The 27,352-nt window shown below is 43.5% G+C and overlaps 2 protein-coding genes across 4 annotated transcripts in view; one reads left to right on the top strand and one right to left on the bottom strand.

Moving 5' to 3' along the window:
* Positions 1-1,562: 1,562 nt before the first annotated feature.
* Positions 1,563-22,670, bottom strand: WRNIP1 (WRN helicase interacting protein 1). 3 transcript variants are annotated; one of them, XM_036888680.2, is made up of 7 exons: positions 21,660-22,667; positions 19,312-19,503; positions 17,863-18,104; positions 7,838-8,067; positions 3,626-3,781; positions 2,869-2,948; positions 1,563-2,296 (listed from the first exon to the last, which is right to left on the bottom strand). In XM_036888680.2, the coding sequence occupies exons 1-7, from the start codon at positions 22,473-22,475 to the stop codon at positions 2,021-2,023; spliced, it is 1,992 nt and encodes a 663-aa protein (XP_036744575.2). In that variant the 5' UTR covers positions 22,476-22,667; the 3' UTR covers positions 1,563-2,020. The 3 variants fall into 3 exon arrangements, with proteins under 3 accessions (XP_036744575.2, XP_057350326.1, XP_036744577.2); XM_057494343.1 differs by lacking the exon at positions 3,626-3,781 and having other exon boundaries at positions 21,660-22,670; XM_036888682.2 differs by lacking the exon at positions 19,312-19,503 and having other exon boundaries at positions 21,660-22,668.
* Positions 22,671-23,514: 844 nt separating this feature from the next.
* Positions 23,515-27,352, top strand: part of MYLK4 (myosin light chain kinase family member 4) — a 109,924-nt gene continuing 106,086 nt past the window's right edge. Inside the window, exons 1-2 of the mRNA XM_057494345.1 lie at positions 23,515-23,826; positions 24,850-24,964. The gene's annotated coding sequence lies outside the window, so the exon portion shown is untranslated. The remainder of the gene's footprint in view (positions 23,827-24,849; positions 24,965-27,352) is intronic.

The following is a 27,352-nucleotide window of genomic DNA, read 5'->3' as shown; positions in this document are numbered from 1 at the left end:
GCTGGGGTGGGGGAAGGGCTTAGGTCCCACTGGGCCACAGCTTTGGTATGTTACCCTTTTCTGTGAGGTGTATGCAGTCTGGCACAGTCCTCTTTCCTGTTACTCTTTCAGGATTAGTTGTATTAATTATATTTTCATATTATATGCAGTTTTAGGAGGAAGACTCTGTCTCACCTCTGAAGCTGCCATCTTTTGCTTATCTCTATTTTTGTTCAAGTTTATTGTCTCGAGTATGGTGATTTTTTCACATTGGTCCTGTTCATCAGAGACTATTAAGTTTATTTCTAGGCTGTTACTGAGAACAGAGTGTTTCTCTTGGTATGTTTTCTGACTATAATTAGCAGTCTAGAAGCTACTAATTTTATATATTGTTTACACTGGACCATTTTCCAAGACTTTATTCTCTTTGGTTCTCAACGTGTACAATCATGCAGAATTTTGTTTAAAACAAGTTATATCTCTTACTTCAGAGATCTGTCCATTCTAGGTATTTACTACAAAGTTATATGTGGATTTTCAACTGCACAGGGGGTATGAGGCAGGCACTCAGTATTTATCAAATAAAGAACTTTCCCAGAACTGCAAGAGGTGAGTTAACAGATTGAAAGGGTCTACCAAGTGCCCAAGTGCCAGTAAAATCACTGCAAACTTTCTGAACATCAGAACAGAGAAGCTTTTTATAAGCTTGCAGAGGTCACAAAATCAAAATGTCTTCAAATTTAACAACAGCAACATGGGATATAGGAAGACAACTGACAAATAATTTCCTAACTAAAATTTATTTCTAAAGTATCAGACAAGTCTGAAGGTAGAATGAAAGCACTTTCAGATTTTTAAGGCCTAAAAATATTTTGCTTCTTATGCATCCTTTCTTCATGAAGCTACTAAACGATATGCACCCACCAAGCCAAGAGAGGGGAAGTCCAGTACCCTGTAGTGAGATGATGTGGTGAAGGTATGAAACAAAGACAATCTCTAGGATGACAACTGCACACTGAAGTGCAGCTAGTCTGGACAAGAGGGGAGGGCCCCACGCCAGGCTTGGGTAGTGCAATCACACTATCCCTCCAGCCTGACAAAACCAGGACAGGATGCATCACATAGAAATAACGGAATAAACCCAAGAGGGCAGGATGTAGTATACAAAAAACAGGAATTCTCATTCAGGACAGAGGCAGAGGAAGTGCCAGGACACCAGCTGTGCAGCATTCCACAGACAGTCTGGCTATTAAGGAGTCTGAAAAGTATGAGCAGTAGATACAAAGAAAACTAAGTGTGCGTGCGTGCGCGTGTGTGTGAAAAACACAAACGTATCATTTATGAACATGGAGCTGCAAGAAGAGCTCGAGGAAATGGAGGGAAAAGAACTCTTCCATAAGCCACTTAAAACTTCATGTATTTCTTTAAAATATTAATTCCCAAAAGGACGCAGTGATTTATTGGGCACTAAGCTTCCCAATTTTCTACTAGTTTTTCCTTCACAGTTAATTACCCATCAAAACATGACAGTGACAGATGTTGGTGCCTAGGATCCCAGTAGGGAAAAATATGAAAAACTGGAGTACTTTGAAATAGTTTTATTGGTTCATAAGACCTTTGCATATAAAAAAAATACCCAAAACACTATGCAGTATTAAATCACAATTACATTTTTTTTACCAATTGAAACTACCCAGAATATACATTTTTTAAAGAAAAAAAAATCCTACAGAACTGAATTCTGAAATGACATTATGACTTAAATACTATGACAAAATAGATAACTCCTTATAACATTAATTCATTGCACAAAGCTGCCAGGTTATTTTCATAAGCATAACCACTGCAGAGTGCAAATGCACACTATTTCATCGTTACACATTCAGTTGAAGGAACTGTGCCTCCACCTGAGGACTCACATTCCTGGCACAAAATGTTGGTCTGCTTTAGCTCCCGCCAGGCAACCACCTTCACGCTCAGTTACTCTCTTTCTGGCCCTCCCTAAGAAAAAGAACATCCTTCTGATGTCACAGCCTAAGAGTCAGCATCGCCTCTGCTTAAAGAAATCCACTCCTCTCAACTCTTCGGGCAGGTACTCCTGCTCCACGGGCTCGCTGTACAGGGGGTTGTACTTGTAGCCCTTGCCGTAGCCCAGATCCTTCATCAGCTTGGTGGGCGCGTTCCGCAGGTGCAGCGGGACGGGGGGCAGAGGCCCCTGCTGGTTTCGCAGGCATGCTTTGACGTTGTTGTATGCGCTGTACACCTCAATAGACTTTGGGGCTCTGGCAAAATAGACTACACACTGGGCCAGAAGCACCTGGGAAGGAAAGAGGAGGTTTCATCACGAAGGCACCAGAAAGTTTGTCTTGCAGAATATTTCATGATGTCCCCAGTTACTTCTGACAGGGTTCCCACCAAGCTTTTATCGTCCCCCTCTCTGCCCACAGTATGGATGACCACCTATGATAGAAATTGCCACGTGAGATGAGAGGTTGAACCAGACCAGTCGTTTTCTTCTTTTTTAACTGAACTTTTTATAAAATGAAAAATTTCTTAAAAACCCAATATATAGAATAAATACGAAGCTGCTCTGTTTGTGGGTGAATGTGCAGAAACTGCCTGTTGAGAGGCTTCAACATTTCTGCCCCCAGGGAATCCTGAGCACTTCCTGGAACCAGGACTCCTGAGCTTGGAACACGACCTCACTCATACTTCTTGCCTCCTCTGTCTCTCAAGTCTAAGCTTCTCCAACGGGAGTCACAAAGCCAAGCAGCTTCTTCGGTGAGCCCAGCCGCTCACAGTGAAGGCACCACATATACTCAAACCCACAAAGGGACAGAGCACGAGAGAAAAGGCCTGACTTTCAAAGAACTGAGCGGAGTACTTTACCTCACATTCAGGCATGCCTATGAAGTGACAGCCTTGGTAGGCAGCGACAGCCTGCGTCAGTGCCGATGGGTCTGCCAGACCTACCACATGTGCAGAAAGACAAAGGGAAGGGTTCGTCAGAAAGCACCCTCCCCCACCCTGAGCCGTGTACATGCTGCCACACCAGAGACCATTGTGCCTGCAGATTTTGTTGACCAAAAAATGCCATTTAGCAAAATGAACTGTTTCTTCTCTGATCTCATCAGCTTATTAGAGAAACATTTATCAAGTGTTGTCAGGAATTTTTTCCTCATGGACTAAAAACTCTAACAGGAAAAATAAGACTATGTACATCAAACATTAAGGAGCAAAGAGTTACAAGGATGCACATGCTGAACACAAAATGTTTGTTTACTAACTCCAAAGAATAGAAAAGTCTTTCTGATCTTTTTCTTTAAATAGTGTACAGAATCTTACATTTCTAAATCAGGAGCTGTCCACTGCAAATCTGGACACCTGACTGCAAAGCAAATTTAAAGTATTTCTTTTAATACTCATGTTAGGAAAATCACTACTGAATAGGAAACAGAAAATGGCAACTTTGAGAATGCAAACAGTCAAAAGCATACACAAAATACCAAGAAATAAACCAATGAGTTCATACTTCAGTCTCATACGGTACCAGGAAATTCTTAGGCCAAAAAGCAGCAGCATTCCCTCCCCCTGGCACCACGCCCTGTGCGGACAACGGGTTTGGGGCCCTTCCCATCACACTCACCAATGTCCTCGCTGGCAAACCTCACAAGCCTCCTGGCCACATACAGAGGGTCCTCTCCTCCTTCAAGCATGCGTGCCAGCCAGTAGAGGGAGGCGCTCTGGTCCGAACCCCGCATGGACTTATGAAGTGCAGAGATGCAGTTGTAATGCTCTTCTCCTGGACATCACAAAAGGCACCCACTCAAGTAGGGGCAGGAGGAGGGAATCCACAGAGCTCATAGGTGGGTCACCCAAGCCACATGTTTATTTCACTTGGCTGCTTTTAAGGAAGCCTGAGTAAGGGACCTAGGAAAGCCTGAGGACCGTGAGCTTTGATAACTGTCTTCCAGCTGCTCAGTGGCAGGGTGCAGTGTCACTGGTATATGAAGCTGATCCTCGCGGGTCCCCGCAGTCCCACTCAGAGTAGGAAGCTGCTGGAAAACCTGTGGCTCCTCAGGCTGAATGTGAGCATAGACCAGGTGTGGGGAGGAGACATCTACTTTGAAAGTGGGTCGTCCTTGACCTCGGTGGATTTGCCGGAGCAAAGAGCGGAGTGAGAGTGACTGTGATGTTCTGCTTCTACCGTGTGCTCCATTGCCAAATCGAGGGAAATTGGCCCCGGGCCAGGTCGCAGCCAAGAGGATGAAAGTCAAGTGGCCAGGAAGCTACTGCGGCCCATCTGTTCCTCCGCGTCACATTCAGCTCCCTTCCTGGTGTCTGGTAAATGCAGGGTCGGGACCCCTCTGTGGCAGGGTCCAGGAATGATGTGGACTAACGGCTTGCAGCTGAAAGCAGTGCAGCCCCTCTCCCTCACCACTTGGTGTTACCCATGCATAACCTGAGATTCACATGTAAACACATGAGTGAAATGTATTTTAGGAAAACATTTAAGGAGAAGAAATTTATTTTGCACTCATTTCACTATTTTTGACCATCACCTCTTCCTTAAGTTTGAGGAGAGGGCACCTAAAACTTGGAAAGCAAGGGCACTACTCTTCTTCTTATTTGTCCTTCCAGAGAAGCACCAAGGCCAACAGCAAGACCATGAACTGCTTTGCACGGCGCTGTGCCCCGGTAACAAGTCCCAGCAGCTGACCATGCTGGTAAGATGACACTTGGCCTTCAGATGAAGAGACCATGGGACAAGATGCTGGCCTGCCAGAGAAGACGGTCCCAAGAGGCTGAATGCAGGGACACTCATGTCAGGCATCAGGGCACATCATTCCCCACTGCCAGATTTCAGAGGATAAAGTGAGTCATCACCCATCTCAGGGCTTCCTCAGTTAAGTCACAGTGCCATGGAGACTGGCTGGGAACGTGTCCTGGATGGGATGCACATGGTACCCCACTCGCAGGCCTGGCCGTCTTATGGATATGGAGGAGATGGAAGAAGCCACCTCTGCTCCACTTTCTGTCAAATGTAAACGAGGAGATGGCAATCTCTCCAGAAACAAGGTTACCCATCTTCTCAGACCTTTACGGAGGTCAACGCTGAAACGTGATATGGTTACAAGCATGGGCTCTGGAGCCAGGCAGCCTGGGTTTGAATGCCGAACTTACTAGTCATGAGACCCTGGGCAAGTTACTGATCCTTCTGTGCCTGGATTCTCTCCTCTGTAAAATGGGGATTTTAAGACTATCTAGTCATAGGATTGTATTAATAAGTAACATACTCCTGGTAGGGAGTATGCACTATAGAAACATGTTAAGTGTTAGATACTATTCTCTCCTAGCTTCCATTTTTGCTTTTATCCTATACCACTTAAATTTCTATAACCTAAAACTTCACATTATTTATGTAGGGCCCTGACCTCAATGCATAACAGAGAACTTGCTCTTATTTGAAAATTTCTTCACTCTGATGCAGAAATAACTGAGCTGGTTTCTGGATCCCACAAGTGGGTAACTATGTACTAGGTGACATTGAGAGAAATAACTAAAATCTTGGGGCTGGGGGTCTTTGTTTCACCAAGAGCACATGCTAGCAGGTTTCCAGGGCAATGCCTCCACCGTCCTCATTTATGGAGCGAAGCCGGTAGAGGCATGATTCTCCAGGATCTGAACTGCATTTAGGAGTGCGTACAGACCCACCGCAGAGCGGCTGTGCTACAGCAGGGCAGGGTGGGGGACACGATCACACCACACGTAAGGCTGGGAATTGCTCCACCAATTCCTGGGGTAGCACAGAGCTAAAAAAGTGATCTTCATTGTGCATGGCTCCCCAAGATGGAACATGAGCCCCAAGAAGTAGGGCTCATGTTTGAATGCTGAACTTACTAGACGGCATTCCATAGTACATACTCCATACCAGGCATATGGTATTGAATACTCACAATCCTATGAGCTAGGTAGTCTTAAAAAATCCCCACTTTATGGAAAAGAGAATCCAGGCATGGAAGGATCAGTAACTTGCCTGTGGTCTCATGGCTAGTTAAGTTCTGCATTCAAACCCAGTGCTAGGACTGGACTGGTCTGACTTGCACCGTGTGTGTGAATGTGCTCGATCATGCACACGGGGGAGTCAGCTCAGTGTGAGAGTGCATGTGTGAGTTGGTGTGTGTCGCGAGTACGTGGCCATGTGCTGGGCTGGCATGGAGGCAGCACTGGCAGCGGGGAAGGACACAGTCCTGGGAACCAGGCCGAACTGGAGTTGAGGACGAGTTCTGCCACCTGCTTTGTGAACTTAGGTAAGCTTTGTCATCTGTAAAATGGGGATAATATTAATAGCTACTCCAGGAGTTATCTTGAGAATTGAAACAAAAAGATAATGTATACAAAATACTCAAATATTGAATGTTAGCTAATGTTATGTTACATGGTAGTCTGATAACTGTAGAACAACAAATTGCCATTGGCCAAGTCACAACAAAGAGTCTCCTTTCTTCTACCTACAAGGGAGAAAGACCTCTGGTGCTTAAACCCCTAGAAACAATGGAGAGTCCCACATTGGGGATAGTTTTTACCTCTTAAAATTTTTAATTTTGCTCATATCTCTAATTCTTGTGTTTGGCCAAATGTAAAGCTGAGCCCTATATCCAGAGTGCTTTGCTCCTCCAACTTCCCAAGTGTTCAAAGGACATTAAGGGGCAGAGTGAGCCGGCCGTCTGAGACCTCTGGGCTGTGGTATGAAAGGCTCTGCCAAGAGCGAGCTTCTATCAGCAAGTAGATGGGACTGTTTATTAAATTCCTCTGATGTATTCTTAGTGCTAATTAACACCAGCTTTCCGTTGAGGTGCACTAAAGCCGAGGCGCTTCGGTCCCTTACCTTAGGTCACACAGTGTTCTGTGCACTTATCAGGAGGCAGCGTTGGAACCAAAGTCATTCTTAAGCTCCTGAATCCACTTCTCTAACCAGTAAGAAGTACACTCCATCGTCAAGAAGCATTTGGAGACACTGCAGACATGGTACGGCCTACGTGATACCTGGATGTTCAGTTATCAGCTTTCTTCTCTGGCAGAGCTTTGAAAGGTGAGGAAATCCTATTCCAGCTTCTGCGACATAATTCTGTCCAGAATCACACTCATGCTCAGGCCCCTAAAGTCCAGCCTGATCTACTTACACTATCTCCATCAACCCACCTCTTTTGTAAAAAGATGCAAAAGTGCTGTGCTTATGACATTTAATATTGCCATGTCATGGATTTAATAAGAGCTGGTATGCAGTTCTATGACAACAGATAACTATACTCAGCAAAATAAATTTTTTTAAAAGCTATTACAAAATAAGGCATCCATATCCATGTAAACTTCCTTTTTATCTGAGACCTTAGATATTAAGGATTTTAATTCTCATTAAACTAATAAAAATGAGTCACTGATTGCAGAAGTCCTCTTGCTATTTATTGCTGTTATACATGATCACAAGAATTATTGTCAATTGAATATAAGGGCCTCAAAAAGTGCTTGTGTTCTGAAAGGTGCTATCAGAGAGTAATGACAAAATCTAACTACCTTTTAAGATAAGCTTGAAGCCTACAATTTCAAACCTGAAAACTCTTCTCCTTTCTTATCAGGACAGCTTCTGCTCTGTGCCTCCCTTTAAAAAGGTCAGGGAGCAGGTCTCTGAAATCATAGTCTGATTGGGAAGTTTAATTCTATTCCAAAATGGAGACCCAACTGAGAATCACATTCATGCTTTGGCCGCAGCTGAAAGTCAGAGGCCTGGAAATGAAAATGTGTGCACACAACTCGAATTTCATTAAAATCTCACCCTTTTCTCACTTCCATTACTTACCTGCTCGGTCATATAAAATGTGAGACTGCTGGAGGCCTTCCTTCACATCGTTTTCAGTGATCAGAACTCTGCTGGGAGAATAGGTTTGTCCGCTCTTCTTACAAAACATCTTCCTAGAGCTCAACCTGGCCAGCACTGCCAGCTGCAGTCCATTCAGTCCTGTTCGGGCGTCCCCGTCACTGAGGTAGGCCAGAGTATCTACTGCTTTGTCCTCTATGAACACGGAGGGCCTGCAACACAACCAGTGTTAGTTACTGTCGCATTCATGTTCTACACTTTACCTTCTGTACTACTTCTGTGTCTTAAGCAAGGTCACTAAAAAGCTACCTTAAGGTTCAAGGCTCCTGTTTTTAACATGATTAAACATTATCAAGACTGAGAACTGAACTGACCTTCAGTCACAGGGCCATTTCACTGGACATGCACACACACAATAAGCATGTACGAAGAAGACTTGGAATGATTTAGGAAGTCACTGTTGGCACCTTCTGGTTCTATCTTATAGAAGGGTGAAAACTACTGAAATGCTAGCATCTCATTAGAGTGTATAGAAAACATGCTTCAAACAGAGCCCACATCCTGAGACAGGTATGCTCAGACCACTTCCCCCACAAGGAAAAGACAGCATCACATCAGGATGCTAAATCTGAAAGCTCCAGATTAGTTCAATTCCCTCATTTTCCAAACAACAAACCAGGTTTCTGGCAGGACGTAGAAGCAGGTCTCTGGGATTTGGCCTGGGTGTGCTTCCAAGAGGGTATTAGTCACATGAAGACTGCACAGAGCAGCAGAGAGGTCACCAGTCTGGGCATCTATCAGAAGACTTTGCCAGAGCCTAGCTTTAAGAGCTTGGATAAATCCCAGAACCTCTCTCTGAAGGTTAGGACTAACAGTTCCACCATATTTCTAAATGTGAACCTTCATAAAGAAAGTCTAATATGATTTGTTTTCAAGGCTAATTCAGCAAAGATTTTTATTTCTAGTCTAGTTAGACAAGATATCTAACATACATAGTTACTTAAAGGGACCTTATTAATTCCTGAACTAGCTGCTAACTGTACATTTGCAAAGCCAAAAATATTTTTCAAAGTTACAGCTTAGCCCTGTCATGACCTCCAGCTGAAGATGTCTTCAGTAATTCCTAAGTTAATGAGAACTGTCCAAATCAGCTACTTGGAAAAAATGCACTGGCACCAACTGGCCTGGGCCAAGTAGGGGGAGGGGCCCACGAAAGAAGGCCCTGCTTGTCTGTGAAGGTCCATCCAGATTTCCTGAGGCATGCCTACCCCACAACCTCACTTTGGTGAATAGTGCACATAACACTAATTTGCACTTCATTCCCTAAACAGTTTGTTTTTAACATCTTAAGACCGCCTCATCTCATTGCCTTATTTACCAAAGCCAAGACTTCCAGTTGTTTCTCTCTCTCACACATCAGGCACCTGTTTTCTCAGCTTGATAATGAATGACTCTCTCATCAGATTCCTGACAGCTGCCTGGGCCCCAGAGCCATGTTTACAGTCCAGAAGCACATCCTCCTCCTTAACTGCCCAGATACTCAAAATACATACTGAGGGCACATTGCTGGCACTTTGCAAACCTGACAGACCGTTTCTCAAGCACATACCGTTTAGCAGAGTTTAGATGATTTAGAAGAAGGCAAGAAAATGTGTGAGGAAGAGCCAACACCAGAGGAGGGGTCACTCACGTGACGTGCCCAAAGGGGAAGGGCACTCCTGGGGCTTGGTTACAGCACCTTATCCCTGTGTGCACATGTGCACAGGATAGGCGGGGCCGGGGCAGACTGTGGAATATTTCATTTTAGCCTCACAACTAATAAAAGCAATGCCTTTCTTCTCCTTGGAAAGCTTCCTAGCAATAAGCCCTCAGAATCATTTGCAGGAGAAAAAGGAGTGAAGCAGGAACCCTAATCAATCCGGACGGAGCCATTACCAGGAATGGAGCCATCTGCTGATCACATTTGTCATCTCTCCATCCCCACAAACGCTGAGGCCTCAAGGATAGGAAACATGCTTTATTCTTTGTAGCCCCAGTCAGTGCCTGGGAGAGAACAGGCATTTGAGATCTGCACACTGAATGAACTAACTTCAATTTTTCCATAATCTGAGTCACACATTTATTTTTCAGAAATCATAACATATGGAAAGTATTAAAAAAAGAAACAAGAAATTCTTTTCACCATCACCTAGAGCTAACGACTGGTACTACATCATTTGTTCAATTTCCTTTATGACCCATCCACTGTGCAATCACCAACCTTTCCTCTAATTTAAAATAAAAAAAACAAAAGATCATACTCTATATAGTTTGCATCCTTAACAATTAACTCTTAAAATTAATTATTTTTCAAATATTTTAAAAAACAAGTAAGCTACTCTGAACTCTTAAGTATTACCTTTTTGCAAAACGTAAATTATGTAATTTAAAAACAGAACAAGGGTAAAGCCACCTCTTGTTATACTACCTCAACAGCGGTATTCTGGTATATACCCCCTTTCTGTCATCTGTCCACTGCATCTATTTAGAGGAATGAAGTGCTTAGGGACAGAGAAAGTAGGGTGCCTTATACACCCCTGTACTTACTTTGCTGCCCCATTTCCATCAGTCCTCATCTAAAGTCAGCAAATACCTTGTTCATCATCAAAGCCGTCAACCAGCAGACTGCTCCACAGATTTATTAGCAGTGCACTGTGAATAAGCCTTCAAAAATGGCTATGTGTTTCAAATGGCTGGAAAGCAGGGCCCTTACTTCAATTTTTTAAACTTTTAACCAAAGTCCAAGTTGCTCCCTGACTGTCTATTTTCGTCAGACTTGGAGCTGTGGGGATGGGGGTGCTGCTACAATCAAAGCTTGCTTCCACCCAAGCTCCCACTGCTCCACTCTTCCTCCCCTTCCTCTGACAGGACCTACATCCCAAACTTCACCCTGTCCGAAATAAGCAAGTATTTTAAACACAAATGAACCTTTGAGTAACTCTGTTCATGTAATAAAAAGTGACCCACTGGTGGTACTCACAATGGTCATACAAGTAAATCAAATGGAAATTCACTACTAAGGATGCTGTATAGAATGTCTACCTACCACCCAATAAATATATCCTGAAGCCCAGTTTATACTAGCTAGGTTCTCAAGAGTAATAAAATGTGTTACAATAGTTTTAAATTTTAGGAGAGGGAGATGACAGTGCTCTTGCCAAGAATCATGAAATAGGGGACATTCGTATTGGTATTTGCACAATCAGCAAACAGCAACTATTACACAAATTATCTTAACATTTTTAAATGTAAGCATAAACTTATAAAATGTTCCCACTTGGAAGTAACTTTCCAAAGTTAAAAATATAATTAAATGAGACAAAATCTTTGGTGATAGAATACCTAAAATTTCACATGGTATGGAGAAAAAAGCAACAGATTCTAAATTATATTGTTATAACATGACTTAAAAAGAATAACTGCTGCATAATTTTAAAAAATGGCTAAAATAAGTGCTTTGTTAAAGATCATATTCCTAGTTAACAAGACCCAGAGATAAAAGGCCTAGAGCCTTAAGAGGAATAGGAGAAGCGTGGTGTCAAGCCAGCTCCCTCCTTTTTCTTCCAAGGACCTGAATCTTTTTGCATATTGTTTTCTGGTGGGTGAAAATGGGATTTGGAGGACTGTTTAGATGGCTGAATGTTTGCACTGGAGGAGTGAAGTAAGTGAAAATGTACCTGTTTTTTCACAGCAGAACAAAAGAATATATATGGCACAGTGAAACTCTCCCTAAATTACAAAACAAATACCCCGTGAATCCTTCACCAAGGAAAAGAAACATTCTGTGGTCAGGGTAATAGCAGCTACCTAGTGGTCCTCAATCAAAGATGTGTATCAGATTACAGAGAACTTTCCTAAAATACAGATGTGCATAACTTACATTCTGAAATTTCTAGAGACACACATGCACTTTCAAAATGTATCCCTGGTAAGTGTGATGTGCAGATCTGGTGAAAAAGAGCTACTGCTAAATTATAGATGGAAATGTTTTGTCCTTAATCCTTTAAAAATTTATACAGTGCTGCCCTTAAACAAAAAACACAGAGAAAGGTTAGAATATTAATACTCACCAGCAGCACTTTAACTTGGCATTAAGTGAAAGTAACTCCTTTAACTTGGTACCTAGACCCCCTCTAACAACTGAGTAGTTAGAAACAGGCCTTTAAAAACTGGCCCCAATGAGTTCAAGCTGGGTGACCATGGGCTGGGCATGTTACTTAACCTTTCTGTGCTTCAGTGTCCCCATCTAACAACAAGGAGATAATGATACTTCGAAGAGTATCAAATAAGATAAGACATGAATATGCTTACAGCAGTGTCTGGCACATCATGAGCTCTCAGTAAATGTTAGCTCTTTTTATTATTAGTGATGAGAATCACTTAAATTAGACTCTTCAGTAGCATACACCCTATAATTGCATATAATCAAGACAGAGCTCTAAGCTCTGTTACATCCAGAATAACTAGAGTGAAAGTATAACAAAACAAAACTTACTTTCTCCAAAAAGAGAGAGCATAAACTTCACAGACATGCCCTCTTTCTGTTTAATCCCATGGAGGCATGCATCTTTCCTAATTATACTATTCCATGTACCTGGTAGGCTACAGTGGATGAATAGCGGCCCCAAAAGATAATTACTGAACATGTGAAAGTAACTATGTTAAAGACCTCAAGATACACAATCAGGGATTTAATGTGGCCCCTAACTCCAATGACAAAGTCTCTACAGAAGACAGAGAGACACAGAGGAGGTGACCACACGAAGATGAAGTAGAAACTGAAGTGATACTGCCACAAACGAATGCCAGGAGCTACCAGCAGCTGGAAGGAAGGACTCTCTGAGTGTTTGGAGGGAGCGTGGCCTGCCAACAGCTGACTTCAGACTTGGAGCCTCCATAATTGTGAGAGAATGAATTTCTGTTGTTTAAGCCACCCAGTTTGTGGTACAAGTTCCCCCCACTATCTAAAAGTAGAATGTTTCTATGAAACCTTCTGTAACTCAAAATGGTGTAAAGGAAAAAGCAATTATCACTAATTTATATGGGAAAATTTTTGAGCATTCCCAGACCCAAAAGATAACCTCCCTTAGGCTTTTCTGATTCCTTAGAACACATCTTGCTAAAAGATGCACAAAATAAACTGAGATAAAACATAGATGCTCACAGACACAGTTCAAAGCTATGAAGGCTTGATGGAGGAAAGGAGCTTGGTGGGGCCCCTCTTGCCACTCAGGGTGTGAGCTGCCTTTATAGCAGCTCACTGCAAAACAAAAGCTGAATGCTATTTTTGCTTTTTGCCTTTTTCTGTAAAAGCAAAAATCCTCTTCGGATTTCTTTCGGTTAGAAAGACAGGTACTAATGTAGGGCAAAGTGCTGTAATGCAAATGTTCGAAAAGTGGGGATACCTGTAATTTGTTATGACAGCCACAGGAAACAAATACACGGTCCATGAGATCAGTTTCTGGTTGCCAGTGTTTCTATGTCATAATTTTAATAATGTACATTAATATACCTGTTTTTATGTCAAAACATTTTTAAGAAAAACTATTGAAATCTGCTCTAAACCTGTAACTCATCCTAATCAGTAGCTCCTACTCAGGTATTACACTACCTTTCTTTCTATTCAATGATAGAAAAGATTATTTTTGAAAGGCAGGCAAAACCATTCAAACTTCTATTAAAAACAAAAACAAAACCCACAGCCATTTTGTTATGGGGCCATTCTGTCTGGGCTCCCCTCTCAAGAGGATAAGAGCAAAGCCCAGTCTCAGGGTCAAGCTGCAGCACTTCTCTTCAGGACACAAGCCACTTCAACTCTTTCAACCAACTCTTGGAACTCCGCCTAGTTGTACAGTAACAGGGCAGTTACAGCTTCTCATTTCACCCTTCGAATCAACAAACTTATGCTGTTATCTGGCCTGGAAACACACATGGTTTTGAATATACATGTATCCTGTGACCTGGAATCTACAACCCTTCAAAGCAACAAGTCCTGCAGGGTGTTGCTGCAAGTCCTACCTACACTGGAGCATGAGGTAGAAGCCGTGTGCTGAAGGCGGTAAAGCAGAAAGACAAGAGCCCAGGTCCCGGATGGTACTATGAAGCTGACTAGGAACTGCACTCTATATACACCAACCTTCAGGCTCTTTCACGTGAGAAGGTAAGTTCTATCTTGTTTAAGGCCAGTTAATTTGATTTTTCCCGTTACATGCAGCCACACCGAATCCTAACTGGTGCAATAATGCCGAGTGCTGCAGCTCTCCTCTGTGGGCATCCTGGTTTTCTGACGTTTCTGGATTTTGCCTCCTTGGGCTCCTCTATTTCTCCCGCACAATCAACACTGTCAAGTCCTCAACTTAATACCCTTAGCTCCTGGCTCTCCTCAGCTTGCCTGGAGGAGTGTTTCCAACACATGGGCTATACCACCTCTGGGATGCAGGCTCCCAAATCTCTATCTGCAAACTCTCTGCTGCTCTCCTAACTTCTCCATCGAACTGCCGAAGGGACTTTGCCATATGAATCATCCAGAGGTCCAACAAACTGAACAAGGCCCAAACTGAATTCCTCATCCTCCCCTGCTCTTCTTCCTGGAACATCTTTCTTATTCAAAAGTGTAACTGTGTGCCCAGCCATCAGATACAGAGTCATCCTATATCCTCTTTTTCCCTCCCCTTTCACACTGGGCCTACAGAACTGACTTAGCAATTTTTCAGAGCAGCTCTTGCCTTTGTTTAAGTCATCTGCACTTAACCATTTGTCTTCTAGCACTGCAGTAGCCTCCTAACTTGTCTCCCTGACACTGGGGATGGGGGTGGAGGTCTGGGACTCTGATTCCCTTCAACCCACTCTACCCTCTCAGTGCCACACTCGGCTTCCTAAAATGGAGTTCTGAGCATGCATTTTCTTGCTCAAAATCTTTCTACGGTTTCTCATAGCTCTCCACATTACTTGTCTTACATTAGAACACAGATTGGTTAAAATCTGGCCTGGCCTCCCTGGCCTCACTGACCTTCATTTTCTCATGTCAACTCCTCCATCCAGCCTCCATGAATGGATCATGCTGTTCATTGCCACCTTGTCTTTTACATGCTACATCCCCTTGCCAAAATGAGCTTTCTGTTTCATCTAGTTAAATTCTGCTTATCCTTCAAAGGTCAGTTCAGCATCCCCTCATCTGGGAGGTGAAGCATTTGTTTTCATGTATTCTCAATGCATCTTCTCTATACCCTTTGCTCCTTGGGTGTAATTCCACATGCATAACTCCATCAACACACCCATCTGTCCTGTTATCACATGCTAAGCTCTTTAAAGGTACAGGAGTGAGCTTTCCAACACAGTACCCTCAATCTACAGTGAGTAAGTATAGAAGGGAAATCTTAGAAAGAGCATCTTTGTTTCACTCTAATGGGAATTTGTTATATACTTGTGTACACCACATGAGAATCCATAACTTCTCAAGTAAAATCAACAATGGCATAATGATCAGCTCAAGGGCGCAGACTCAGCGCCCGTTCAGCTCCTCACGCACACGGAACCAGCCTCGGAGCCCTCGGTCAGTGCTCCAGTTGCTATGGAGGGCACCAAAATACGACATAAGAATACAACTGCATGCTCAAGCATCACACTTCATGGAGGCTCTGGCTTCCCACAGAAAGTAATTGTTTGGGGTTAAGTCTTTCTTTCCAGCTAGACCTAACTTATGCCCACAAGAATGTATACATAGTCAATTGGGATTTAAAAGTAAAGTTTTACTTAAAATTGAAAGATAACACAATCCACTTTTAATTACCTATAGGAACTGGGGTGGCCAGGTCCTTCTGTTAGGAAATAGTTCCTATCTCCAGCACCCAGCACAGTGCCTAGCATATAATGTGCTTAGTAAATGGTTTGTGAATGAATAAATCCTAGTATTTATTTATAATAAATTCTTTCTGTGGTCTATGACACCTCCTGATTTAACTTATCAAATTGCTAATAAGCAGATCTATTAATTAAGCTTAATAATCATTATTTCATTCTGCTTGCTGGTATAGTTTGCTTAGGCAACAGTATTAAAGAAAAAGGTCTTTGATACCAGGGCAATTATCCCTTATATATTGGACTACACTAAAAAAAAATTTTTTTTTTAACCTTTTCTCTCAGATTAATAGCTAGGATTTTATTCATTCACAAACCATTTACTAAGCACATTATATGATGGGCACTGTGCTGGGTGCTGGAGATAGGAACAAGCATATTCCTATCCTCTGAGACCTCCCAGGAAGGTGGGGAACGTCAGGAAGCAAGCAAGAGAATGAAAGTCATAATTAGGATCAATTCTAAATGAGTGATAGTGGAAAAGTAAACTATGCACTGAATAGGGGAGGGTTTTCCTGACTGAAATGCAATTTTGTAGATTAAGAATCACTGGCTCGATTTTGTATGGGCTCTCAGTTTCAGTAGTAAAAGAAATCTTAATTCTTTCACTTGATCCTCTTAAATTTGACTATGGATACAAATGACCTGGGCATCCTGTTAAAATGCCGAGATCCTTTTTAAGATGAACTAGTGGTCTACTGTCTTTCTCATTTCACATAGATTATGGCCTGGCAGTGACTGAGGAGAGGGAAAAACCTGAGGGCATCCCCTGAAATGATGACATGAATGAAATAAATAAAATTACTGTAGATAAATAAAACCTTAAGATATAAAGTTGTAGACAAAGTACCGTAACTAGTACATAGAAAAAAATACACAGAAAAAATGTTAGGATTTTCCTCCTTTCCTTCAATTTTTCTCTACCTCTTGGTTATATACATTTTGTAGTGTACAGGAAAGCTACACTAAGTGTGAGGAGCTGGTAGTAGCCCCTTCTAACCCTGACAAGTGCCCACACACAAAATGCTCCTAAGAGTGAGTATACCTGACTCATCCGAGCAGGTTACAATTTCTTTTTATCTACAATGCTGATGGCCATGCCATCACAACTCCACTGTAAAAGGATGCAACTCTGTTGTGCCTGTCCTTGGCCATGTTTCAAGGCTTTCAAGAGGCACAGCATAATTTCTCCTACATATGAGACAGGAGCAAATGGGAAGCCAGACACATAAGGAGAGATTGTTGAAACTTAAACCCTGGGTCTTGTACTTCAATCCTCACTGAAGAGTGGCTCAGAACTTGGCCTCCGGACAGGCACTAGCAGCTGTGGGGTCCGCAGCGTGCACAGGCAGGCATTAGCCTCTCATCAGACCAGATTACGTCCCACTGAGCTATTTCAGCCGACACATGAGAAAAGACATCCGAAGAATAGATTCTAATATACATAAAGGAAACCCAACTGACCTGAGTAATCTAACTGGTTATACATGATATATACCCTGTGTGTTAAAGAACTCACATGGTACTCATGATACAGAAACAGATTACCAAAAGGAAGAGACAGCCTTTAAAGCACCCTTTTCAGTTAAAATTTCTTTACTTTCATGGAATTGGGTCTTTTAGAGTGTGAAAAAATCATTCTAAAAAGGCTTAAAGAACTTTATGGTTACATTTACATTAATTTTTACTTAGCATTCTTACAAGAGTAAACTGTATGAAAAAATTGGAAACTGAGTATAATTCTTGAAATATTTGTAAGTTAAAGTCTATTACATGAAAGAAAATAGTCAATAAAGCAAATCCCTGATGGCAAAACCAAATACCCAATATCACACAGGCCCAATAATAACAGGCAAAGCAATATTGAAGCTTGAAGATTTACAGATATACCCATTATAGCCTATAAAATGCATCACAAAAAGAAAGGAAACATCTGTGGAGATGCACTTGGTGTAACTGAACACTTTACTCCTCTTTTGTTTTCATTACTAGATCAACATTTCTTCTTAGTCTCCACCCTGTCCTTATTGCTGGCCAGCCCTTTCTGGCCCCCTGCCAGTGGATCCCCTGGGAGCTATGCGCCCCCAGGATACTGCGGACAGTCAACTTACTCTGAACTGCTGTTGCTGCTGTGGCTCAGAGGGTCAGTGGGACGGCTGGAGTCTAGGACGTGGATTCCCAGTGAGTTGATCGCTCGCATTAAAATAGTGACCATTGCCTCTACTGGAAGCTTCTCAAGAACAATAACGCGACAGCGGCTCAGAAGAGCAGCATTGACCTGGAAGGAAGGGTTTTCTGTGGTTGCCCCAATCAGAGTGATCGTCCCACATTCCACGTGAGGAAGGAAAGTGTCCTAATCACATGGGAAGAAAACAGAAGAAATTGATCCCAGTCAACAACCTGCAGAAACCTACGTAAGTTGGCCATTCCTTCCTTTTCCTAACTTTGAGTTCAGGAATAGCAGCTTTATATTAACTGGACATGGAAGCAACGTCAGGAGAGCATAACTCATGCTTTTTAAGCCTACAGCACATCTTCTGGAATACCACTGTGTAAGCCTGGTCTCTTGCTGGTAGACTAATAGCTCAAAGTGGACCTTTAAATTTAATTTAGTTTCAACATAAATGGTTTCTTAGAAAAGTTTTCTTCTATCCCAACCCTGAACTGGCACATAACTTAAATATAGCAGCTACTTTATAAAAGTCTAAGAAAACATAAAAACATTAATATTGCCAAAATTGTCTTTCACTGCTTGTGCTCAGTCATAAAGTTTCTCTTCCTAACGAACTTGGTAACTATGCCTTGGTGAACACATCACCACCAGTGTTGTCTTATGGGGAGAAATGCTAATGTGAAACCTAAAGTGCTAACATCTAGTCAGAATTCTATTTACTCAGACTCAAATCAGGAAAAAAACCATAGTAGGGTTTTGTGAAGCATTTCTATTTCTCATTAAAAAGCTACAACAAAAACTTTTTTTTGAAAAAAAAAAGTCTGTTTATTTAGGAAGAATACAAAAGTGGCTTTGTTTATAAAAATAAACTGTCCTTTTATTTCAGAAGGCCATTTAAATAAGCAGTAATGATTAGATCTTGTAACATACATCATGATGAGGATCTAAAGTTACAGAAAAGGAATTCTTTAATTTTGAAAATAAAAAGAAACACTTTATAGGGGAGAAATAAAAAAGAATGTTATCTTAAATAATGATCTTAAAATCAAGTTAACTGTTCATTGATTCCTTACATTTAGTTCAAAATTTCTAAAAACTTGGAAATGACCCAAAGCTACTTTTTTTTATCTGTACAGCTTGGGTAAAGATCAACAATTTCATTTATCAGACAGAGAAAGCATTTTCTTGTCACCAAAAAACACTAAGAAAAAGTGGGAAACAGGATCAAAGATGTGTGACAGTCTAGGCTTCTTTGGAGACAAGAGGTAATGGCAACAGTCCTTACCATTTATTTGTACAGGGCTTTATGCTTTTCAAAGTGATCTCACATACTTTATATTCAATTTAATGTTCACAATGACCAAAAGGTAGAAGGAAGTTAATATACCTGCTGAGATTTATTGAACCGATGAATCTCATCAATAAAAAGAATGGTTTTCCTTTTGAAAAAGCTCTTTTCATTTTGAGCTTGTTTTATGACATCCCGCACATCATTTGTCTTGGCATTTGTTGCAGACAATGTCACAAATCTTATGCTATGTTTCTTGCTGTTGTTGGCTATTATGTGAGCCAGAGTCGTCTAGAAAAGATGATACGCAGTTTGGAAAGTTGATCAGACACAGAGAGAAAAGCATCCTCAGGTACTAACACAAGCAGCATCAGCACTTTTTACCAACAATTTCAACTCTGAAGAAAGCTTAGCAGCTCAGAGACAATCTGAAATACCATATCACATTATTAAAAATGTTTAAAAAAGTTATATGTGACAGGAAACTGAGCCTTACACTAATTCTGACCTTTTCTTCTATGTACCTAATCCCATTTGATTTCCTTTTTTGGGGACTTTAAGATGTTTGGAATCCCAGTAAAGAGAGGCTGTCCTGATTTAGCAGAGCCTGGGTGACAACTGTGACCTCTTCCAGCCAAGAATGCATTCCTGCTGAAGGACTAGATGTAGAGCTGGGGTACAGAACCACAGAATCAATCAGTTCTACAACTGGAAACTCATCAGTGCAGCTTAGAAATTAAGGAGTATGAGCCTTTGAACTGAAAGACCACCAACTACCACCTAGCACTTAAGATGACCTCATGCCACTTCTCCAACAAGTCTACTTCCGAAGTAGATGAAACAACAGCACTTTAATCAGGTTAGTATTTACCAGAAAACAACAGAAAGATCCAATGAAAGCACTGCTCATTGCCTGGCACTTAATGAATGCTCCATAAAATATGCATATGCTGTAATTAACATTATTGTCGTTAACTGTACACTAATAAGAATGGAAATGAAGAGGGAAGTCTTTAAAGAGAGAGACAAATCTTCTGGATGAATGGAAAGGTGGCATATTCTTTTCTAAAATTTGTACAGCACTGTTACTGTGGCTGCTTTTCCAGCAAATCCCTGTCTACAACCCATGTCACCTATGCCTGGACTTGTGATTGAACCCCAGCCACTACAATGAGCAGCCCAGCCCACAGATCTCTTGCCTGGCATCTTTTGTGAGTTCATCCTACATATTTCCCTAGGGTCTTTTTCTTGCCATCTGGGGCCACAAAGAGCTGACTTGCCATTCTCATCTTATAAAAAGTTAGCGGACAAGTCCCACGAATGCTCTATAACTCAATACCTTAAATGGGCTAACAATTAAATCCACCACCATGTTAAGATCTAATTTATATTTGGCCAAAGGGAGAGCAAAAGTCCAAAAAGGAAGGCACAAAACCAGTAAGATGCACACCAGGAAGTGGAGTAAACGGAGGAGGTATGATTAAGTTGTGGGAGATGAAGCTGTTGGGAAAAACCATAAAAGCCCTGTGCACCAAGGAGTTTGAACCTCAAAGTTATGACTGCCCCTTCACATTCTGATCCTGAATTTTACCTTTCACTCACTAGTGCACATTAGCCTCCATTTCCTATGGATAAAAAAAAACAACAACAGGTAAACACCTCTTAGCCATCTCATTTCTCAGTCTTAATTCCTCCACTGTTTCTTCAGTGTTCTTCCAATGACATGCTTTCTAGACCTCAATATCCTGTCTTTCTCTGGACTTGTGCTAATTCCTAACAAGGTACGTAGAACTGGACATCAAATGCACCAGTGATTTTTCTCTAAAGTACAAGTCATTTTGAGGATAGTTACGGAAATATTAGATGAAAATAACTTGCAGATGGACAACAGTTTTCGCATTTGTCTTGTTATACTCATTCTCAAGGATAAAAAACTCTGTTAAAACCAACAACCAGAAGAAAGGGAAGGAAACAAAAACAAGAATTTTGCTTATTTTTTTCAAAGCTGAATCTGTACCTACAAATGGAATTCCACAAATATTCCTCTATCATTTGTAGCATGCTAGTTTCTTTGAGAACGGGCCATTAATTGTGTGGGGGTGGGGAGTGGAGGGCACCTTGGAATACGGGCGTAGGTCAAACACAGAAAGAGTGCACATATTCTTGTAAGCCTAACGGATTCAGACATCTTCGTTTTGAAAACGACCAGAAAACGTGTCTCGCGCATCTGGGGGTGTGTGCCTTTTTCACACCAATCTGATTCCGCCTGCGGACCAAGCACTGCCCCGGGCTCAGCTGGTCTCTGAGGCCCCGCAATCTTAGGCCTCATATCGGGAAGACGGTCGGATTCTAAGAGGGCGCCTCCGCCACGGCTCTCTGACCACTGGGATCGGCGCCCGACCCGCAGAGATCAACGCACGGAACCCTTCTGCCTCGGCGGCACTCACCTTGCCGCAGCCCGGGGGCCCCCACAGGATGAGTGAAGGGATTTCGTTCGTCTCCAGGAGGGACCGGAGCAGCGTCTCCTGCCCCACGGCTCTGCTCTGCCCGATGTAGTCCTGCAGGGTGTCGGGACGCATCTTGTCGGCCAGCGGCTTGCCCTCCAGCATCTGCCGGATCTCCTCCGCCGCCAGCGCCCGGGCGTGCGGGCGGCCCCCCCCACTGGCCCCGAAGGCGGCGGCATCCGGGGCGTCCGCATCCCAGTGGCCTGGGTCATCCTCGCCGTCCGCATCGCCGTCCCCGTCGCCATCGCCCACAGCCTCTTCCTCCTCCTGCGCCTCCGTCTCGTCCCAGCACCGCGGAGACGCGCTGCCAGCCGCCGCGGCTGCGGTCGCCGGCCTCTTGCCCAAGCCCTTCCTCCCGGGACTGCTGGAGCGGGCCACCGGGAAGTCGGGGATGAGACGCGCGCCGCTGGGCGTGGGCGGCGCGTCGTAGCTCTCCCGGCTCTCGGTCTCGCCGCCGTCGTCGCCCTCCTCGCCTTCGCCCTCGCTGCTCTCGGCCGCCGTCGGGGTGGCCGGCTGCTTCAGCGCCGAGCTCTCCGACAGCCGCCCCCTCTTGGCGCTGGGCGGCGAGAGCCCTTTGGCCCGCTCCCCTGCGCGGTGCGGCCCGGCCGCGGGCTCCGCGTGCCCAGCGGGGTTGAGCAGCAGACAGCGGTCCAGGTGCGAGTTGATGTGCGCGGCGGGCATCATCTGCTGGCACACGGGGCACTGCACCTGGTGCAGCTGCGACAGGAAGGGGTCGTCTTCCGGCCCGCTCACCTCCATGGTGGCCACCGCCCTCGCCGGCGCCTGGCGCGGCCGTAACAGCCCCCGCGCTCGCCAACGGCTCTTGATACACGCCGCTAGGCCCCGCGCCGCGCGACCCTCGCTCAGGGAGGCGGCAGAACGCTAGCGGGCCGGGGGAGGGCGCCGCTCATGCCTCACGTCCGGAGCTTCCCGCGTCGGCCCACCCTCGGCCGGCCGCCGGCGGCGCCTCGCGCGGCGCGCCGGGAAGAGTAGTCTTGGGCCTTTTGCCCTAGCCGCCGGCGGCAATGTCTCGCTCGGCGCTTCGGAACATGTAGTTCGGGGCTGTTTGCCCCCGCCATCCTTGGCAAGGTGTCGTGCGGCCTGTCGGGGAATGTAGTCTGCGGCCATTTGCCTCACCGCAGCTGGCTGCGTCTCGCACGTCCTGTCGGGAAATGTAGTCCGAGGCGGTTGGCCTAGCCTCCCCGCGTCCACTTCCGGTCTGCCCTGCGAGCCACCTTTGTAAGGGGCCGCGGAGACCGGGGAGGGTGGGGGGATTGCGCGTGCCCAGGTCTGCGCGGTGGCGAAAACGGCGCCCCTCCGCGCCCTGCTAGTCCCGCAACGCCGGAGGGGATGTCCGCGAAAAGGCGCGGAGGTTGCGCCTGGGAAGCAAGTTGCGGCGCTGGGGCAGCTGAGCTTGTGGGAGGGCGGAGGGACAGGAATTTCAGGGTGGCTGGTTTGTAAGGAAAGGGAAATAGCAAAAAAAAAACCCCGAAACGCTCCAAAAGAAAACCGGAAAGAAGACTCGAACAAAAAAAGAACAAAACAGCTACACGTGTGAAAAAAATGTTCACCTCAAGCAGCGGTCAGATAAATGCAGATACAGAGAGCATCCTCACCTCACCCCCTTTTGGATTGTTTCTGCCTTTTACTTGAAGCACATATTTAGATGCTTGTCTCTTGTCTACTGTTTAATAGTTAAAAATTAGAAACACAATTCTAAATGAGGTTTAGTCAAGTTAGGACATCTCTACCCACATAGCAATAAAATATTGTTAGGCAATGATTCAAAATTACGTTATAGACAGTGACAGATAATGCCCCCCACCAAAATGAAAAAGAAAGATTAAAACGTGTGGTATTCTACATCTTTGATAGGATTACTGTTTTAGATAATTATGTGTGCTTTTCTGTAAACCTCTCCTTCAAAAACGTATCATAAACATGCATTTTTGTTGTTTGGAGGAAGAAAATAAATTGGGGCGAATAAAGAATGAGAGAAGAAAATTTTAGAAAGAATGAACTTTTCTAAAAGTTGACAGAAATGGGATTTTTATTTTATCTACAGTGCAAGAACATCTACTTGAAACTTGCCCAAAGGAAACACCCCTAGGTATTGTATGAGCCTCTATAAAATGGTTTTGCAGAAAAATATGACTCACAAAGAGCTAGAATTGCTGGGCGTTGAATTCTTCTTGGTTCTTGTCCCTGCTGCAACAAAGAATTGAAGGGCAGAAACACAGTAGTGAAGAGGGGCAAGTTTTATTTGAAAATGTCAGGCAGGAAAACAGATGTGAGCAGGGTGGGAAGAGAACAAGGCCAGGAAAGCCCACTAGAAGGGACTCAAAGAGTTAACCAGTTAAAAATAGAAAGCTCAAAAGGCCAGGAGTAACTTGGCCTAGAAGTCTGAACACTCCCCAGATAAAGAAAGGTATCTCAGCTTAGCCTATGTTTTCACTGTCAATTAGAAGATACTATTGCAAGATTTACTTTAACCTGCTAAAAGGCCCAGCTTATTCAAGAAGAATTCTATCTTAAAGCTAAGATTGCATTTTAATCAAACGGACGGTGGCTTACACGTTGAAGGTGCATCTTGATTGATATGCTTCCAGACAGAAACTGATATCCTGGAAAGTAATCCAAAGCAGTGTATTTCTGTGTTAAGTTAAAAAAAAAAAAAAGAAACTTAATGCCTTAACAAAGATGAACATTCTGGGACAATTTGGCCAGTTCATACCTGGCCCTTTGTGGTATTCCTGAAAAATCCTCAACCACCTATAAAATCTTAGAACCTAAACCCTTAAGGGCACCTCTTCTTTGACATACCACACACTTCCCTTTCTCCAAGTGTGCACCATTTGCTTTAAATAAACTTCTCATTGCTCAATTTATAACATTTTGTCTCTGCACTTTTCTGGTGGTAAGCATCTTTGTTAATTTTCTTTGTCATTCTAATTCTCCAAATTTAAGCTCAAACCTTCACTCCCTCTGTCCTATTTCAGATAAGTAAGGAGGGGCTGTTTAGAGCCCAGATCTGGGCTTGCAAATTACTGTCACCTGGGTGCCAGAGTGGAACTGCAGTTTACGGTCATGCTCTTTAGCAGCCTGCCTGAAAGTCTTCTTTCTTTGTCTCTAGGAAGTTCACAGAACATAATCTCACTGCATCCAGTGCTCTGCAGCTCCCCCAAAATCTGGGGTGGTAGGGACCCAGTTCCCATGTCGTGAGGATCCAAGCAGACACTGGACACCAGGTGACACTAGTTTAAGGAGTTAGCAGGGGATGTGCCCCATGCTGAGTAGCAGTTCAATGAACTTTACTATTCTAATCTGTCATTCCCTGACACTCTTGCTTTAATAAATTCCTTCTTTACCTAGTGCTCTGACTTCCCTGTGTCTCCAAACCAACCTCTCTCCCCAGCAAATACACTCCAAGGAAAGAATGGTCCAGAGTCAAGGTAGACAAAGGTAGGTTTACTTGAATAAAGCAGAGAGGAAGGGGAAGCTCATTGACAGGAACTTGCAAGCTCAGAGCTCTTAGCCCTCTCTACTCTTTTGAAGCAGGACAGAGAGAGTGAAGACTTGTGCTTAAAAAGTCTGGAAAATAGAATGAAATAGCAAAGTGACAAAGATAACACTTGAAGAGCAAAGAGACAAAACATAATAAACTGAGTAGTAAGAAGTCTACTAAAAATACCCAGAGAGAAGGCACACTTAAAGGCTTAGGATTCTGTCTTTTAAGGCTTTTAAGAATGTGATAAAGGTCAAGGGTCAAGGAGTGTAGGCTTGTCCTGTGGTCTCATGATGTCTATCTCCAGTGAGAGACAGTATGTCATTATCCATAGTCAGTCCCACCCATAATTCTGTAGAATAAACTGCCTGTTCTCCAAGACAGTTGCTACCCCCAAGCACTGTGAACATTATCAGTTAAGACTGCTTGCCTTGCCTTAAGATAGGTTGTTGGCTGATTACCAAAGAATATGTTAGGGATCTAACTTCCCAGCTCTCTGCTTTTAAAATGGAATCAGCGTTAAGATAAGTACCTCTTTTTATTATTGTGCTATTCATATCTTGGCATTTTTAAGAAAGTTAATAATGATCTTGTCCCATATCTCTGCCCCATCTCACCTTCATTAGCTAAAGCAAGTCTCAAGGTCAGCCCAGATTCAGAGTATGTGGAATAAATTCACATTGCAAAGGGCATTGATTCTGAGTCCTCTCTGGCTCTCTGGCTTTATCTGATTAATTCTCTGAGTTCTTGGTGGGCCTGTGCGTAAGATTGCAATATTTCCAGAATCTCTCACCTGGCCTTAGTGCATCTCCATATCAATAGGTATATCCAAGGGGTGGAGAAAAGTAGTCCACATCAATATCAATAGGTGATTACAAAGGGGGTGGAGAGCAAATGTACACCCGGACTGGAGATGTTTGGTGGGGTCCTTTTGCAGCAGGATCACAAGAGACACGGGCGAGCAGAAGTAGACGATTCCTTGTAAGCAATAATGGGTTTCTCCCACTTTATTTCTCCCTTTGACTGATTTTGGCTTCAAAGGTTATTTGCCCTGGGGTGGAAACATATTTTCTTCCCCGGAGTTACAGGTCCCCACCCTCTTTTCATCCCGCTCATATTGGTCTTTCTGCCTAACAGAATTAGGTAAAGGATAGTAATAAAAAAGGGAAACGAAGCAATTTTTTCCAGTTGATATTGGATATAAAGTATGTGTTCCAACTTCCTGGCAACTGTTAAGAGGAGGGAAGAATGATTTTTTAATGGTTTTTCTAATGATATGTAAGGCTCAAAAATAAAGTTAATAAAAAGTAAGCAAAAATGAGTTAAGAATCTTTGCTCTTTGGCCATCATATAATTTGAAATTATGAAAAAATGGAGGATCTTGAAATTTTATAGCCTTTACTTACTCCCACCGCCCAACCCAACTATCACAGGAACATCACAAAAGCAAATTGTAGCTCTGGGGGAAAATCCTGGGGCAAAATACCTTTGAAACCAAAATTAGTCACAGGGAGAAATTAAGAGGGAAAACCTGTTTACTGCTTACAAGCAGTCATCCACTTCTGCTCTCCCAAGTTTCTCACGACCCATCTGCAGAGGAAGGGCCCTCACCCAACTTCTCCTGTCCAGATATGACCTCGCTAGCCCTTGTAATTTACCTCTTGATATGGAGATGTACTATTTCTCATCACACCTTGGAAATACCTATTGATATGGAGATGCACTGAGGCCTGATGAGATACTCTGGAAATATTGCAATTTTACCCACACAAGTACTCTGAGAAGAGGTTTGTAGAAGTGGGAAAAAATTTTTTCCTTTACCCATCTTAGGCTTGTAAGGTACTTCTTGCTGAGGAGGGGCAGCGTGGGGAAGTTACAGCTGGTATGTGGCCGGGGGTGGTTCGGAGGGAAGGGACGAGTACTGGTGTGACAGCATCTGGTTAACTGTAACTCGGGAGATTTCCGCCAGCCGCTGTTGAAAAAATCTGTGGCATTATCTTGACAGTTCCACTGTGGGTCTTCGGCGGGCACTGCCGTGGCCCCGACCGGTAGAGATTGGTCAGTTAGGTCCCTGGTCGGCATAGTCTCAAGCTGCTGAGGTGACAAGATCGCGCTCCTCGGGGTGAGAGTG

This window comes from Manis pentadactyla, chromosome 16 (genome assembly GCF_030020395.1).
Source record: "Manis pentadactyla isolate mManPen7 chromosome 16, mManPen7.hap1, whole genome shotgun sequence".
Classification (NCBI taxonomy): Eukaryota; Metazoa; Chordata; class Mammalia; order Pholidota; family Manidae; genus Manis; species Manis pentadactyla.
The sequence above is the reverse complement of the archived record's forward strand: the minus strand, read 5'-3'. Positions and strand labels throughout refer to the sequence as shown.